This window comes from Salmo trutta, chromosome 16 (genome assembly GCF_901001165.1).
Source record: "Salmo trutta chromosome 16, fSalTru1.1, whole genome shotgun sequence".
In the NCBI taxonomy this organism is placed as follows: Eukaryota; Metazoa; Chordata; class Actinopteri; order Salmoniformes; family Salmonidae; genus Salmo; species Salmo trutta.
In genome coordinates, this window is record NC_042972.1 from 20,800,702 (window position 1) to 20,819,803 (window position 19,102).

The 19,102-nt window shown below is 43.6% G+C and overlaps 1 protein-coding gene across 2 annotated transcripts; it reads right to left on the bottom strand.

The window, feature by feature from the left end:
• Nucleotides 1–339: 339 nt before the first annotated feature.
• Nucleotides 340–4,874, bottom strand: LOC115150297 (G-protein coupled receptor 37-like 1). 2 transcript variants are annotated; one of them, XR_003867089.1, is made up of 3 exons: nt 3,952–4,874; nt 1,925–3,056; nt 340–1,341 (listed from the first exon to the last, which is right to left on the bottom strand). XR_003867089.1 is itself a non-coding variant. In XM_029693429.1 (2 exons), exons 1-2 carry the CDS (start codon nt 4,645–4,647, stop codon nt 2,076–2,078), a joined length of 1,677 nt encoding a protein of 558 aa, XP_029549289.1. In that variant the 5' UTR covers nt 4,648–4,874; the 3' UTR covers nt 340–2,075. The 2 variants fall into 2 exon arrangements, 1 of the variants encoding a protein (XP_029549289.1); XM_029693429.1 differs by having other exon boundaries at nt 340–3,056.
• Between the last annotated feature and the right edge of the window lie 14,228 nt (nt 4,875–19,102).

Here is a 19,102-nt window from a genome sequence, read left to right on the forward strand (position 1 = left end):
AGGAACAATGCCCTTCTTATGAGAGCCCCCCTCTCTCAGGCTCAGGCAGAACTAAGTGGGAGGAGAAATATTTCAGCTCAGAGAGCCGAGACGGAACACACAGGACAGGGGCAACCAGATGAAAAATCCTCACTGTCAATATCCCCTCTGCTGTGAGTGTGTGTGTGAGTGGATGACGGATGAGTATGTCTGTTAGAATGTGTATGCGTGTAGGTGTGTGCATTGTGTGTGGGCAGACGTGGTGGCCTCTTTAACTTGACACTGACTTGTTCATGCTCTGATAGATGCATGCTTTCCCTCAGCCATGATTCATTTTCCAGTTAAAAACAAGACCACAGACATTGTCTCACTGTTTATTGGGTACAACTGAATAAAAAATAGACAAAACATCTGATACACAGTCAGTTCCGATAGTAAATACTACCTCAGATACACAATGTTAAATTCAAACCAGACATAATTACAGTATATTCACAATACAATAGAATACATACCAATTCCCCCAAAAAACTATAAATGGTTTTATTTATCGTTTTTTTTACTACATTCATATGATTTGACTGATCTCTTTTTGAGGAAAGTTATGAGAAGTACAGATTGTATACATGTACATAGTAATATTGAGGACAATGAAAGTTGTTCATTGGGTCCTGATATCTGAGCAAGTCGAAATGTTCCACATTGTCTCACGACAGTATAACAATATATCAGCATTGTATCGGTCAGATTGTACTGTACACAGATTCACCATTTTTATAGGGATTGGTTAGATTCTATCTCGACATCTATCAACATACTGACACAAGAGCCATTGTGTGGACTAGTGGTTACATGAAAAGCTTTTAATAATCATGAATAATGTTTATCTGTAGATGAGATGCGGTGTTAAGATCTGGGCCCGTATCCACACAGCGTCTCAGAGTAGGAGTGCTGATCTAGGATCTGGCCATATAATATTATTCATTATGATCTAAAAGGCAAAACTGATCCAAGATCAGCACTCCTACTCTGAGACGCTTTGTGGATATGGGCCCTGAGCAATGTTAGTAGCTCTGCAGAAGATGCTCAGCAATAGCATGAGGGGAAACATGTTGAGAAAACCCTGAGCTGCACAGCTAAAATACTACAACACAACAGTGAATACTTAACACACGAGACAGTTGATTTGCGCCCTATTCCTGGAGAAATCGTAGGAAGACTACACTGTAGTGGTTGTTATTTACTCAGATAATGACAAGGAATATTTACTCCACGTGTAAACAGTCAGTCACCAGTGGTGATGGGTGTTATGACGTGTGTTTGATGGGTGCCATTCTACCACATTCCTTCCCTTGTAGATCACTGTGAGATGGAGTGCAGGCCAGGGGGATAGAGAGGAGTTAGAGAGAGAACAATTAGCCCACAGACACAGTCAGAGGATCCCTCAATGGCTCTTTCTGTTGTTAATCTCCACTAACAAAACACAGGAAATTACAAAACACAACAAGAATCCAGACCATAATTCACAGCTAAGATAATTGTTTGCTTTTTTTATTTATCAAACGAGAGTATACTAGTAAAAAAAAGTCAAGAAAAGTTAATGTCAGTGTATTCAGCTCTGGATCTCTCCGAGCATTCAGCTGTGCCACTACAAATGATATGTTGTCTCATGTCATAATGGACTGTCTGTAACGATCTTCATCACTTATCTCACGGCTAGGAGGGATTGAAGACAATCAAAGCCCTAGCCATGAGTTTATTCAGTAGTCTGTCTGTAACCACAAGTCTCTCAAAACAAATTGCCTTAAACTCAAGAGGTGTCTTTAAGCAGGAATTCGCCCGCTGTGCATGATGATTTCCATAGTGCTGTCTACCTTTAATCTCAACAGTCTTCTTGGTAAAATAAGTGTCCCTCTAAGGACCAAGCATTATAGAGATCCTTTACCTTCATTCAGTGCAATGCCCAGCACAGCCAGTGTGGGCAGAGAGAGGTTGGGGTAAGAGAGCTGGGTTCTTGAGGTCCAAGGGTAGCGTGGGCACTTTGTCCCCCAATGAGGTGACTCCTGGCTAGGCAGGGAGAAGGCAAGGAGAGGGACTCAGCAGGGTGTTCCGATGGCCATGAGAGAGGAGCTGTCTTTGGCCTTGTCATAGAAGATGGCTGGTATGGTTCCAGACACAATATGCAGCTTCTCCTCCTTGGGGGAGGACGGAGAGAGTGATGACGGGGATGAGAGAGAGGAGGGGTAGGTGGAGACTGCGGTGGTGGTAGTGGAGGATGATGATGATGATGATGATGAAGAGGCTCCATTGGGTAGACATTCCTCACAGCAACAACAGCAACAGTCCATGAAGGCTTGGCCCAGAGAACGACACAGACACAGGAACAACACCGGCGTTGCAGAGCAACGGACAAACAACAGGAACTGGCCAATCAGAGCCAGCAGGGCCTCAGTCGTTGTGGAGACGGGGTTGGCGATGTAGGCCAGGGTGATGTTACAGACGTTCTCGGGGAGGTTACACACGGCGTAAACAATGGCCAACGCCACGACTGTAGAACTACACCTACGGTCTCTCTTCAGCTGCTGCTTCTTGGAAGAGGAGGAGGATGACGACAAAGAGGACGAGGAGGAAGGGCGTATTCTTTTTCCTCCTACTACTGTGCTGCTCCCCTGTTTCGTCCTTGCCTCCTCAGTGACAACGTGCCTCGTCACCAGCTGGCAGGCGAGGGTGAAGAGGAGCGGCAGGCAGAAGTAGCAGCCGAAGCACCACCACATGCGGGCCTCGTGGTAGGTCAGCACCAGGGAGTAGACCGACTCAGGCAGGCTGAGGGAGGGCCTCCGGACACACAGGTCCACCACGTAGCCCCCTGGCTGGACAGAAACCTCCTGGGTGAGCTGCCACAGCAGCAGCTCTGGAGCGGCCAGGACCATGGAGCCGATCCAGACCACAGACAGCTTGGCCAGGATGGACTGGCAGGGCTCCACCCGCGGGGCCTGAGGCTGGGGGCTGGTCACTGCATGGAACCGGTCAATGCTCAACGCACACAAGCTGAACGTGGCTACTCCCAGAGAGGTCACCTAGAGGGAGAGGGGGAGAGAGGGGGAGAGAGGGAGGGGAAAAAGGCAGAGAGGGAAGATGGGCGAGGGAAAAGAAGAAGAAAATAAGAGGACAGTGGAAAGGAGAGAAGGAGACTGAATGTGATTGAGTGACACTGGTTTCAATAGAAGATGCTCATTTGGCAGGTCTTGATGCTGATTCTGAGGGTTCTCCAACCCACCACTACTGCTCCAAATAAATGCCCCCTAGGAATATGCAAATGAACCTATTCAGCTGGGTTGAAAAGAGCATATAGAATAGCATTAGAATGTCTGTCTGACCCAGATCCCCTCCTTGATAAGACTTCCTAAGAACCTCAATTAATTACACACACCCCACCCGACAATTAACGTGAGGCGCTCATTAGCATAACAATAGACTAACGACCATAACACATGGGCAGCTGGCAGACTGGGGCGATATACACGGCCAGTCGTGCACATAGTGCAATTCTAACATATAAAACACACACATTATGGTGATTAAGTACAGTTTGAGTCTGAAAGACTTTGGAAATACCCAGACTAAAGGAACAGCCAGAGCAGGGCTTGCCCCATCCACCCTGAAAATGCACTCTTCCAGCCCTAATAGCAGAGGCGGCCTCAGCGCACTCACATAGGGAGTATATTAAAACACTATACGAATAGTCGTCTATGACCACCATCCTGTCATCCCTATATGTGTAGGTATAATCATTTGCATTGCTACAAAAGTATAACTTGTGTGTATGACTGGCCTACTGTTCAATAATGGGAGAACGAGGAAACCTAGAGGTGTGATGCAGAAATAACGGGACACATACGCGTGACGCAATAGGTGCATCTCTTTGTGCTTGTTAATGCACACGTGCGTAGAAGTTCAATGTGAACTTTTTACCTCCATGTAGGGCACGATCCGACAGGACAGGTCCCCTAGCAACCTTCTCTTGGTGAGCTCGTTGAAGACGACCACGGGCAGACAGAAGAAGAGCACGAGGAAGTCCCAGAATGCCAGACTGGCCAGGATGCAGTTCCACGCGCTCTTCAGGTAATAATTTTGCCAAACGATACACATGAGCGCGAGGTTACCAACGATGCCCATGGCGAATAGGATGAGGGCGAGGAGCATCACTGCGTAAGCCCCGTATGAGCTGTCGGTTACCGGATAGAGCGGGTTGTGGAACAGCACCGAGCCCTTGGAAGAGTTTCCCAGAGATCTGCCGTGTCTGTCCGGGGTGCTGTTGGCCAGATGTGGGCCCTTGGGCGTTGTAAAGTACCCGTCCGGTTCATACGGTCTGGGGTGTTGGTTGCTGTGGGGAGACTGCTGGTCCTGTTTCCTCGAGCTCCCATTCTTGGCGCCCCGGGGGATTCTTTTTTGGTTAGCGTCTGGTTCATGCATCAGGGGTTCGATATATCCCAAATCACCTCCAATCTGATTCAGATTCAACCCAGAGTCTGACTCCCCGGTCCCCGTCGTCAGTGCACGTGCAGCCCCGTCCCTCTCCTGAGTCCGCAGCGCTGTGTAACCAGGAACGACATGTCGGGGCTCCGCAGCGCTCAGGAAAAGTAGCAACAAAGCAAAAAGAGGAGTCATTTTCAGAGTTTAAATATGATTGTCTTTTACCCTGATAGAACGCTGAGAGCAAAGTAGTTCTATATTCTGCAAGTGTTGCGCTAGTTTAAAATGATAACTCCAGTCTGTATAAGTCTAATATATACACAAATAGTTTTAGAAGAGTGTCCAAACTTCTGTCCGTCAGCTGGTTCGTTCTGATGTACAAATTTGAGCTTCTGTCTGGCTCAAACTGAGTGCATGCCCGTTATTCATTGATGTTCTGCAAATGGAAGAGACCACATATGCCCTCTTGTGGCCTAGATAGACGAGGCAAGGACCTCAAACTGTATTCAGAGCAAACGCATAGTTCAGTTCAACCAAAGCAAGTCAATTCATCTTTATCTGGGAATCCCCATATTGGCAGTGGTGGAAAAAGTACCCAATTGTCATACTTGAGTAAAAGTATAGATCCCTTAATAGAACGTTACTCAAGTAAACGTGGAAGTCACCCAGTAAAATACTACTTGAGTAAAAGTCTAAAAGAATTTGGTTCTAAATATACTTAAGTATCAAAAGTAAAAGTATAAATAATTTCAAATTCCTTATATTAAGCAAAGCAGATGGCACCATTTTCTTGTTTTTAAAATTTACAGATAGCTAGGGGCACACTCCAACACCCAGACATAATTTATAAAATATATTTGTGTTTAGTGAGTCTGTCAGATCAGAGGCAGTAGGGTTTGACCAGGGATGTTGTCTTGGTAAGTGCATGAATTGGACCATTTTCCTGTCCTGTCAAGCATTCAAAATGTAACAAGTACTTCTGGGTGTCATGGAAAATGTAGGGAGTAAAAAGTAAATTATTTTCTTTAGGAATATAGTGAAGTAAAAGTTAAAGTTGCCCAAAATATAAATACTAAAGTAAAGTACAGATACTCCAAAAAAACGACTTAAGTAGTACTTTAAAGTATTTTTACTTAAGTACTTTACACCACTGCATATTGGCCATATTTCCCCCAAAAATGGCTGGAATATAAACAAAAACAATGTCCTGTGGACAGGAAATGTTAGATATATATATTGTTTATGTCCTACTAGAAAGTACTAGAATGTACATGTATATATTATACAGGGTATTTATTAACTTTAATTAAAGGCCCAATGTAGTCAAAATTATGTTGTTCCTGTGTTTTATATCATATTGTACACCAGCTGATGAAACTAACACTGTAAAAGTGTGAAAAACATTTGATCAGTGTTATTTCCGGATAGTTGCTGGTTGAAAATGCAATCTACACCAGCCTGGTCTCAGACTAGACGTAACATAGTAAATGTAAATCTGAGACACCCAAATTAGTATTATATGTTATGTTGGGTATGGTTACGAGACAGACCCTTACTTAACCTTTTCACGCATGAGTTCCAAATATCTCTAACGGTCACCCCCAGTGTGAGTTTTTTTATACGTGTGATGTCAGAATGCATTCACTGGTTCAAAATGTGATTGTTATGCAAATGGAAGTTAACCTGAGCTGCACTCAAACCAAGGCACGCTGCCTGCTAATTATCTATAGGCTATGTTTCAACTTCTCAATTTCAAATCATTTTCTAACAACTTTTATTTTCTAACAGTTTGATTGAGGTGTGTTCCGCCTTCTCATTAATTCACATAGAAGTAGCCCATTTTAATGTTGCAGACAAGTTGTTTGAGGCTTCACTGAGCCAGACAAAATTCTCTCTTCGACCAGAGCCCAAGCACTTCCCCAGATCAAGTATGCAGACATTTTCGCATCTCCAGTCAGAACAGAACTTGCATGCATGTATGTATTTATGGAGCATAATGTATTTACTGTTTTATTCACGTTTAAGTGCTGGTGACAAATCTTGCATTATGATTCTTGCATAGATTTGAATGTACACATGTGTGTAAAATACTTTTTGGAAGGTTGTACTGATTATAATGAGCTAATGCTAAGCTAAATGGCAGATGTGTGACGCCATGTTTGTTGACATCATACAATGCATTATGGTTGTCACGTAAACATCTGTCTGACCGTTATAATAAAACGAGGTGAAGGGATGTGTAACGGCTGTCGTCGTGAAGAGAGGACCAAGGCGCAGCGGGTTGCGTGCTCATCATATTAATTTATTAAATACATGTGAACACAAGAAAAACAATAAACAAAAGAAGACAGTTTAACAGGATATACTTACTACAGCAGTGCTAAAGACAACTACCCACAATTAACAAACAAAACACATCCCTATATATAGGACTCCCAATCAAAGGCAACTACAAACACCTGCCTTCAATTGAGAGTCCAACACCAATTACTTAACATAGAAAATACTAAACTAGAAAGAACATAGAAATACAAAAACAGAACATAACCCAAAACCCAGAAATACAAAAACAGAACATAACCCAAAACCCAGAAATAATAAATCAAACACCCTTCTAAACAAACCACCACCCGAACCACATGAAACAAATACCCTCTGCCACGTCCTGACCAAACTACAATAACAAATAACCCCTATACTGGTCAGGACGTGACAGGATGGTTCGCTCGACTGAATTAGATTGTAACTATCGTTAATCAGGGTTGCCAGCTCAGACCCATCTTACCAGGGGTTTTTATTTAGCTTAAACTTATCCTGTGTTTGCCTCTCCATTTATTGATATGATCTGTGAGGTGATAACCTTTTATTTGCTTTGTCAAACTGTAAATTACTTGTGAAGCGTGTGCTCTGGTTCTAAAATACACTGTAACAAGTACATTGAAGATTTGTAATTTGCTGAAGAGTGGACAAACTAAGTTCATATTTTTTCGGTGCAGCTATCTTTGACTTTCACTTTGCTTATTTGCATCTTATAGTTAAAGGCATTCTGTGATTAGGGAGTTTTCGCTTGTTAAACAAACAAACATGGCTGCCATCATAAAGAATTTAGCTGCCGTTAACTGACACGTATCTATTTTCTGAACAATATTGCATTTCTTCCTTGTGCTCACCAGAGATGTGGTACATTGTAAACAATTCTAACTGTTAGGTCACTAACTAATGTTTTATTTTTTTGTCATAGTTATTTAGACTGGTTTATAGAATGAGTTTTGCTTTGGCTGTGTTCCGTGTGATGCTTGTGCTCTTTTACAATAAAAGGTGAAATTGAGGAATAAAGTTGTAAACATCAGTACAAAACATTGTTTAGATGCTTTTCAGACAATTATGCTGTTTAGACGCATTTGTTGCATCATACGTTCTGTTGCTACTGTTCCAATCACATATTTGCGATGGTACGCTGCAGGGACCACTCAACAATGAACACAAATATGTGATCGTACTGTAACGGTTTTGACTTGAGGTTATCATTTATAGGGGTGCCAGGTAGGTTGTGCCTACCAGAGAAAATATTGGTTTCTCCTTTAAGTTTGGGAGGGAATGAGTCCCATCTGGTCCGTCAAGTCTACACCAATACAAAGGACTCATGTAAAAGTCAGGATGGAAATACACTTTTCATAAACCCTTAAAACATTGGAAAGGACTTCAAAACAACGGTATTCTTTTGCGTGGTTGTATTAACAACATAAATGATCACACACAACAATAATGCGCTTTAAACAGCTCTGGTTCCTCCAGAAATGTCCTGTACCTCGGGCCTAAAAAGAGTCCAGCCCGGTAAACAAGTTCAGGGAACTCAACTGACCTTAGTCACGCAATGTTTGTCCATTCATACAGTGTAGCGTAAACCCAGTGTCAATCATACAATCAAAATAACAAATATTTTACCAAACAACTATAAATCGTATCACATCTCAGGAAATCCTCAACTACAACTAACTACATAAATTATCACGGTATACATCACATCAAAACAAATGAAATACAGTATACAAAAGGTTGTAGTCGGTCAGTCAGACAAGCCAATCCGCCGACAGATGAAAAACAACGGAGAGGTGTAGTCCACGGACGCAAGAGTGGATCCGATCCTGGGTAAAAGTTGCTATGGGTAAAAGTTGCTATTAGGCTACACAAAGCACACTTTTAAAGCAACAAAACAAACGGAAGAGAGAAGCTTCAGAACTGAGGGTTGAACACATCCTCATTCACGTTTCTATCACAAACCCACTTTTGGGCAGCTGATGCTGGCTATTTAATTGGGAATTAAAGGGGAAGCGCACTATTGGAAGGAGAAGCACTAATTAATTGAGAATTAAAGGGAAAGCGCCCTATTGGAAGGAGAAGCACTGAGACGGTTCAGAAACATTCAGGGCCGTCACAGTACGTGTCAAAGGGTTAAGGCAAATACGAAAGTTGGGTGGTTGGTCGGGTGTGTAAAGCAAACATCTAGCAACCCAAAGGTTGCAACTTTGAATCTCCTCATGGACAACTTTAGCTAATTAGCTAAACTACTTACTACTTTTTAGCTACTTTACTACCTAACTGTAACCTTAACCCTTTTAGCTAACCCTTCCACTAACCTAACATTAACCCTTTAATCTAACTCCTAAACTTAACCCTAACCTTAACCCTAACCCATAGCCTAGCTAACGTTAGCCAGCTAGCTAGAATTCGTAGCATATCATACATTTTGCAAATTCGTAACATATAGTATGTTTTGCAAATTCGTAGCATATAGTGCGTTCTTTAAATTCATAACATATGCAACATATCATACTAAATGGAGTATCTCGGATTTACATACAGAATAATACAAACTCCTCTGAGACCAGGTTGTCTACACAGAGCCTTCTAATCTCCAGGTTTGCATGGGCGGGAGTTTTGGCTTTCCACGGAGACATCACCATGTGGTAAATTGATGAATAGACCAATAACAAAGAGAGTTCCAAACCTCTCTGCCAATAACCATTCGTTTTCAGTTTTCCCATCCCCACTTAGACCACACCCAGACAGTCCTAGTAAAATCTTGCTTGAGAGATAGTTTTCTGTAAAATATTTTTTTCACCCATTTTAATGGAAATCTATTACAGTAAGGTACTTAATTGTTACCCAGAAATGATTTGATATTGATATAAAAGCGGCTGCATTGGGCCTTTAAATACATACTCCAACCAATGATCTCAGTTTCTATGCAGTGATGCATGACTGAATTATGGAGTAATCAATTATGATATGAGTTATTCTCCATAAAATGCAAAGCACAATCCTGACTGGCACTTGGATGTAGGCCAAACCACAGAAACACTGGTAGAGACAGATACTAGCGTACAGTTATGAATAGATCTCGTGTTCCCTAAGGGAGAGAATGAGGTATAACATACTATGAGGAGTCAATGACCAATCATATTCAACTGAAGAAATCACGCCCAATGGGCCAAAGGATGCCGAGCCACTCTCGGAAGCCTCTTCATCCTGGCTATAATACCGTGGCTCGCATTTTTTTCCTCAATTTAGTACTGCTCTTCAGCAAGCCCAGATCCCCTGACGGCCCGGGTCCAAAATATGTTATACCTCATTCCCTCCTTCAAGGAACAGTAGTCATATTCATAACTGTACATTCTCTATCAGTCAGTCATTTGGTATAACATACAGGTATTATGGGGACATACAATCACGCCCCAAGCCTGCTCAGAGGGTACCAAACTAGGAGGCCCACGGCAGCACAAGCACACACAGGTTCCACTGGCTCCAAAAAGGGGTTACAGAAGCCACTTTATTCCCTAATACTTACCCGAGAAGCCTGAACTGTCAGAGCCTCATGAGACCTCAACTTTCAGACCCCCATAGAGGGAACCCAAACCTTTTGCAACTTGGCTATACACACTGACACGCTGCCACTGTGGCCCAAGTGCATAGACCCTATGGTTCCAAGAACAATACTTACCTTGCGAGCATGAAATGTCAGAACTAGTACAAGGAACTGCAAGTCCAAAACAACAGAACACCTGTCATGACTTGGTAAAACGCACATGCGCGCTGCATAGCATCAGCCTGAGTCGATGAACCACGGCAGCCCGAAGCTCAAACCCACAGGAAACCTGTAGTAACCTGGAACCTATGTACTCGCATGCTACCACCGCAGCCCAAGGCTCAGACTCACAGGAAACTGTGGGAACCCTGATAATGCGCACTTTACATGCTGCCACACCCGGCGGCAGTCCAAGGCTCAAACCCACAGGGAACTGTGGTAACCCGGATGAATGAGCAACCTGCACGCTGGCAAACACCCACTCCCGGACCCAGCCATAAGAACACTATTGGTTAGTTGGTGCGCAATCTCTAATATTAAGGACGTCTCGAGGTTCTGATAGCCTGAGTTAGAATACTTCATGATAAGCCGTAGACCTCACTATATTTTTTGTAGCTGTCTATTTACCACCACAGACCGATGCTGGCACTAAGACCGCACTCAACAAGCTGTATAGGGCCATAAGCAAACCAGAAAATACTCACCCAGATGTGATGCTCCTAGTGGCCGGGGATTTTAATGCAGCAAAACTGAAAACCGTTTTACCTAATTTCTACCAGCATGTATCCTGTGTCACATGAATTGACGCTGGAGAGACGAAGCAGGTACGGGGAGTCAAACATTTACTAAGGAACGGACATGGAACGAGACAGGAACAGCATCAGCACAAGAGTAACAATGACAAAAACAATGAATGCATCAGCAGGGAACAGACCAACAAAACAAAACAAAAAAATCATGGGCTGGCTGGGCGAACAAGACATGACGATCCGGCTGAGGCCTGACGTGGGATGGGCGCCTTCTGAGCCAACCGGGCAAGGAAACCTGTCGAGCCAGCTGGCTAGGCACCCCCTGTTCCATCGACGGCGTCCCAGAGCCGACGTCACCATCAACCAGAACACCAGTGCTCCCCGATGCTTTGTGTGTTGGCTGATGCATTCTGTCACAAGGGATGACGCTGGAGAGACGAAGCAGGTACGGGGAGTCAAACATTTAATAAGGAACGGACATGGAACGAGACAGGAACAGCATCAGCACAAGAGTAACAAGGACAAAAACAATGAATGCATCAGCAGGGAACAGAGCAGGGGAACTGACAAATATAGGGGAGGTAATAAACAGGTGATGAGTGAGTCCAGGTGAATCCAATATCGCTGATGCGCGTGACGAGGGAAGGCAGGTGTGCGTAATTGATGATGGCAGGAGTGCGTAATGCAGGGCAGCCTGGCGCCCTCGAGTGCCAGGGGGGAAGTGCGGGAGCAGATGTGACATCCTGTGCAACTAGATGTGAAAAAAACTCTAAACCAAATCTACTCTACACACAGAGACGCATACAAAGCTCTCCCTCGCCCTCCATTTGGCAAATCTGAACATAAGTTATTTCCTTCTTACATGCAAAAACTCAAACAGGAAGTACCAGTGATGCTCTCAATACTGAAGTGGTCCAATGAAGCGGACTCTAAGCTACAGGACTGTTTCACTAGCACAGATTGAAATATGTTCCGGGATTCATCAGATGGCATTGGGGAGTTTACCACATCAGTCACCGGCTTTGTTAATCATTAAGTGCATTGACGACATAGTATATGTACATCCGGTCACTGTGGGGACTAACCAAAAGCCATGGAATACAGGCAACATCCGCACTGAGCTAAATGCAAGAGCTGCCATTTTTCAAGGAGCGGGACACAAATCCAGATGCTATGCCCTCCCACGAGCCATCAAACAGTCAAAGTGTCAATAGAGGACTAAGATCGAATCCTACTACACCGGCTATGACGCTCGTCAGATGTGGTAGGGCTTGCAAACTATCACGGATTCCAAATGGAAACCTAGCTGTGAGCTGCCTAGTGAAGCGAGCCTACCAGACGTGCTAAATGCCTTCTATGCTTGCTTTGAGGCAAGCGACACTGAACCGGATGACTGTGTGATCACACTCTCCGTAGCCGATGTGAGTAAGACCTTTAAACAGGTTAACATTCACAAGGCCGCAGGGCCAGATGGATTACCAGATGGAGTACTCATAGCATGCGCTGACCATCTAGCAAGTGTCTTCACTGACATTTTCAACCTCTCCCTGACCCAGTCTGTAATACCCATGTTTCAAGCAGACCACCATAGTCCCCGTGCCCAAGAGCGCCAAGGTAACCTGTCTAAATGACTATCGCAGCGTAGCACTCACATCTGTAGCCTTGAAATGCTTTGAAAGGCTGGTCATGGCTCACATCAACACCATCATCCCAGACACCCTGGACCCACTCCAATTCGCATACCACCCCAACAGATCCACAGTTGATGCAATCTCTATTGCACACCACTCTGCCCTTTCCCACCTGGACAAAAGGAACACATACGTGAGAAGGCTGTTCATTGACTCCAACTCAGCATTCAACAGCATAGTGACCTCCAAGTTCTTTACTAAGCTAAGGACCCTGGAATTAAACACCTTACTCTGCTATTGGACACTGGACTTTCTGATGGGCCGCACCCAGGTGGTGAGGGTAGGCAACAACACATCCACCACACGGAAGCTCAACACGGGGGCCCCTCATGGGTGTGTGCTTAGAAAAGGAGGGCTGGGCACACCCCCATTCACAGAAACGAGTCCGTAGTGGAGTTGGTCGAGAGCTTCAAGTTCCTTGGTATCCACATCACTAAGGCCCTATCATGGTCCAAACACACCAAGACAGTCGTCAAGAGTGTCCTCAGATCCTCAAAATGTTCTACAGCTGCACCATCGAGAGCATCCTGACTGGTTGCAACTGGGAGGGGGGGTAGTGCGTGGGGCCGAGCTTCCTGCTTCCTGCCATCCAGGACCTCTATACCAGTCGGTGTCAGAGGAAGGCTCTAAAAATTGTCAAAGACTCCAGCCACCAAGTCTGTTTTCTCTGCTACTGCACGGCAAGCGGTACCGGAGAGCAAAGTCTGGGATCAAAAGGCTCCTGAACAGCTCCTACCCCAAAGGCATAAGTATGCTGAACAGTTAATTAAACAGCTACCAGGACTCTCTGCTTATCACCCCCTACCTACAGTCATGGTCAAAAACATTGCCACTCTTGCACTTTTTTAAGGTAACTCACAATTTTCCCTAAAATAAGTTGATATTGAACAAAGTATTTGATCTCCACAATTCTTTATTTCACTGTTAATATTACAGAACTTAATATATAAATTTAAATCAGAAAATAAACATAAATGGCATTGGCAAAACTATCCTCTACAGGATCGGTGTCACCCGCCGTGGGACGGTTGAGCTAACGTAGGCTAATGGGATTAGCATGAGGTTATAAGTAACAAGAACATTTCCCAGGACATAGACATATCTGATATAGGCAGAAAGCATAAATTCTGGTTAATCTAACTGAACTGTCCAATTTATAATAGCTATTACAGTGAAATAATACCATGCTATTGTTTGAGGAGAGTGCACAGTTATGAACTTGAAAATTTATTAATAAACCAATTATGCACATTTGAGCAGTCTTGATACAACATTTTGAACAGAAATACAATGATTCATTGAATCAGTCTAAAACTTTGCATATTTTTTATTTTTTCACCTTTATTTAATCAGGTAAGCTAGTTGAGAACAAGTTCTCATATACATCTGCGACCTGGCCAAGATAAAGCAAAGCAGTGCGACACAAACATCAACACAGAGTTACACATGGAATAAAGAAGCATACAGTCAATAACACAATAGAAAAAAAAGAAAGTCTATATACAGTGTGTGCAAATGGCGTGAGGAGGTAAGGCAATAAATAGGCCATAGTAGCGAAGTAATTACAATTTAGCAAATTAACACTGGAGTGATAGATGAGCAGATGGTGATGTGCAAGTAGAAATACTGGTGTGCAAAAGAGCAGAAAAGTAAATAAAAACAATATGGGGATGAGGTAGGTAGATTGGGTGGGCTATTTACAGATGGGCTATGTACAGCTGCAGCAATCGGTTAGCTGCTCAGATAGCTGATGTTTAAAGTTAGTGAGGGAAATATAAGTCTCCAGCTTTAGCGATTTTTGCAATTCGTTCCAGTCACCGGCAGCAGAGAACTGTAAGGAAATTGAATTTTAAACGGAATGCAATATTCTTTCAATTCAGTTTCAAATCATGAAATACAAGTTCAATTTAGGACAAATTTAGCACATATCAAAGCTGCAGTCTAAAGTTAAATCTAGACTTGGTTTCCTCTATCGTAATGCTCCTCTTTCACCCCAGCTGCCAAACTAACCCTGACTCAGATGACCATCCTACCCATGCTAGATTACGGAGACGTAATTTATAGATCGGTAGGTAAGGGTGCTCTTGAGCGGCTAAATGTTCTTTACCATTCGGCCATCAGATTTGCCACCAATGCTCCTTATAGGACACATCACATCACAGCACAGCACTCTATACTCTTCTGTAAACTGGTCATCTCTGTATAACTGTCGCAAGACCCACTGGTTGATGCTTATTTATTAGGTGTCTTTTATACAGGTAACAAACTGAGATTAGGAGCACTCCCTTTAAGAGTGTGCTCCTAATCTCAGCTCGTTACCTGTATAAAAGACACCTGGGAGTCAGAAATCTTTCTGATTGAGAGGGGGTCAAATACTTATTTCCCTCATTAAAATGCAAATCATTTTATAACATTTTTGACATGCGTTTTCTGGATTTTTTTGTTGTTATTCTGTCTCTCACTGTTCAAATAAACCTACCATTAAAATGATAGACTGATCTTTTCTTTGTCAGTGGGCAAACGTACAAAATCAGCAGGGGATCAAATACTTTTTTCCCCCACTGTAACTAAAAAGTCACACAGAATTACATAAACACACAAACAGGATATCTTACACATTGATTACTACACAAGGCAGTGGAAGTCACTAGTGGACTAAACTGTTATGATGGGCTTGTTACACAAAATGGCGGATTCAAAAGAGTGGGAAAGGAGGAGACAAAGGAATTCCACTATCGTACATACAGCTGACAACTATGCTCATGGAAATGTGAATACTTTGCACATGAACGGCCGCTCCTTCGAATGAATTGCAATGTACATATTTACAGGTGTATGTCTTTGCTGTCTCTGTTGAAAACACTCGATCCATCTACGGGGAATAATTCGACAGAAAGTCTCTGGTTGTGTAAGTCTCTGGTTGTCCACCAGAGATCACCATGTCTTTTGTAGTTGTAGTAGGTTGGTCTCGCAGTGTCTGTTAGAACGGATCTTGTAGACATAATGTTCGTTAGAATGTTTCTTTCAAGGTACCACCTGGTGGTTCTCGGTCGAGTTTATTAGACTAAAGTACTTAAACAGCTGCAGACTGAATGTTCCTGTGTAGTCTTCTCCTCGAGAGAGAGTTTCTAACCATTTCGTACCTTCCAGCTCACGCTGTCAGTCACGCAGGTCTAATGTAGAGCTAGAACCATTTTACACGCCCATAGCAACCCGGCAATGTACTGGTCTCTAGAGATTTAAATTCCTACCATTTCAACATGCAGCCACGCTCCACGTTTTCTGGTCTGATGTGAATTCTAACCATTCATGACGTCCGGTTCAACACCGTCCTGCTTGGTCAGATATGTTTTTTAAGGGTTAGATCAGCTTTAATATTGCTGATAGATTGTTGCTTCCATCAATGTAATTGTCTGCATCATTTCCAATCCCCCATATATATTTTGGGTAAATATATATATCCATATACATATACTGCTAAAAAAAATAAAGGGAACACTTAAACAACACATCCTAGATCTGAATGAAAGAAATAATCTTATTAAATACTTTTTTCTTTACTTAGTTGAATGTGCTGACAACAAAATCACACAAAAATAATCAATGGAAATCCAATTTATCAACCCATGGAGGTCTGGATTTGGAGTCACACTCAAAATTAAAGTGGAAAACCACACTACAGGCCGATCCAACTTTGATGTAATGTCCTTAAAACAAGTCAAAATGAGGCTCAGTAGATTGTGTGGCCTCCACGTGCCTGTATGACCTCCCTACAACGCCTGGGCATGCTCCTGATGAGGTGGCGGATGGTCTCCTGAGGGATCTCCTCCCAGACCTGGACTAAAGCATCCGCCAACTCCTGGACAGTCTGTGGTGCAACGTGGCGTTGGTGGATGGAGCGAGACATGATGTCCCAGATGTGCTCAATTGGATTCAGGTCTGGGGAATGGGCGGGCCAGTCCATAGCATCAATGCCTTACTCTTGCAGGAACTGCTGACACACTCCAGCCACATGAGGTCTAGCATTGTCTTGCATTAGGAGGAACCCAGGGCCAACTGCACCAGCATATGGTCTCACAAGGGGTCTGAGGATCTCATCTCGGTACCTAATGGCAGTCAGGCTACCTCTGGTGAGCACATGGAGGGCTGTGTGGCCCCCCAAAGAAATGCTACCCCACACCCTGACTGACCCACCACCAAACCGGTCATGCTGGAGGATGTTGCAGGCAGCAGAACGTTCTCCACGGCGTCTCCAGACTCTGTCACGTCTGTCACATGCTCAGTGTGAACCTGCTTTCATCTGTGAAGAGCACAGGGCGCCAATGGTAATCTTGGTGTTCTCTGGCAAATGCCAAACATCCTGCACGGTGTTGGACTGTAAGCACAACCCCCACCTGTGGACGTCGGGCCCTCATACCACCCTCATGGAGTCTGTTTCTGACCGTTTGAGCAGACACATGCACATTTGTGGCCTGCTGGAGGTCATTTTGCAGGGCTCTGGCAGTGCTTCTCCTGCTCCTCCTTGCACAAAGGCGGAGGTAGCGGTCCTGCTGCTGGGTTGTTGCCCTCCTACGGCCTCCTCCACGTCTCCTGATGTACTGGCCTGTCTCCTAGTAGCGCCTCCATGCTCTGGACACTGCGCTGACAGACACAGCAAACCTTCTTGCCACAGCTCGCATTGATGTGCCATCCAGGATGAGCTGCACTACCTGAGCCACTTGTGTGGGTTGTAGACTCCGTCTCATGCTACCACTAGAGTGAAAGCACCGCCAGCATTCAAAAGTGACCAAAACATCAGCCAGGAAGCATAGGAACTGAGAAGTGGTCTGTGGTCCCCACCTACAGAACCACTCCTTTTTTGGGGGTGTCTTGCTAATTGCCTATAATTTCCACCTGTTGTCCATTCCATTTGCACAACAGCATGTGAAATGTATTGTCAATCAGTGTTGCTTCCTTTGTGGACAGTTTGATTTCACAGAAGTGTGATATACTTGGAGTTACATTGTGTTGTTTAAGTCTTCCCTTTATTTTTTTGAGCAGTGTACATACAGTTGAAGTCGGAAGTTTACATACACCATAGCCAAATACATTTAAACTCAGTTTTTCACAATTCCTGACATTTAATCCAAGTAAAAATTCTCTGTCTTAGGTCAGTTAGGATCACCACTTTATTTGAATAATGTGAAATGTCAGAATAATAGTAGAGAGAATGATTTATTTCAGCTTTTATTTCTTTCATCACATTCCCAGTGGGTCAGAAGTTTACATACACTCAATTAGTGTTTGGTAGCATTGCCTTTAAATTGTTTAACTTGGGTCAAATGTTACAAGTAGCCTTCCACAAGCTTTCCACAATAAGTTGGGTGAATTTTGGCTCATTCCTCCTGACAGAGCTGGTGTAACTGAATCAGGTTTGTAGGCCTCCTTGCTCGCACACGCTTTTTCAGTTCTGCCCACATATTTTCTATAGGATTGAGGTCAGGGCTTTGTGATGGCCACTCAAATGCCTTGACTTTGTTGTCCTTAAGCCATTTTGCTACAACTTTGGAAGTATGCTTGGGGTCATTGTTCACTTAGTGACCCATTTGCGACCAAGCTTTAACTTCCTGACTGATGTCTTGAGATGTTGCTTCAATATATACACATAATTGCCCTTCCTCATGATGCCATCCATTTTGTGAAGTGCACCAGTCCCTCCTGCAGCGAAGCACCCCCACAACATGATGCTGCCACCCCCGTGCTTCACAGTTGGGATGGTGTTCTTCGGCTTGCAAGCCTCCCCCTTTTTCCTCCAAACATAATGATGGTTATTATGGCCAAACAGTTCTATTTTTGTTTCATCAGATCAGAGGACATTTCTGCAAAAGGTACAATCTTTGTCCCCATGTGCAGTTGCAAACCGTAGTCTGGCTTTTTTTATGGCGGCTTTGGAGCAGTGGCTTCTTCCTTGCTGAGCGGCCTTTCAGGTTATGCCGATATAGGACTAATTTTACTGTGGATATAGATACTTTTGTACCTGTTTCCTCCAGCATCTTCACACGGTCCTTTGCTGTTGTTCTGGGATTGATTTTCACTTTTCGCACCAAAGTACGGTCATCCCTAGGAGACAGAACGCATCTCCTTCCTGAGCGGTATGATGGCTGCGTGGTCCCATGGTATTTATACTTGCGTACTATTGTTTATACAGATGAACGTGTTAGCTGCATGTGTGACATAACTCCACCAGTCTTATTATGATATAATTTACAAAAATTATACCTTTTTTAAACATTTTATAGAAAAAGTTTTTTAAATTAATTTATATATTTCAGTTTAACCACAATATTTGTTGTATTATTTGTTCT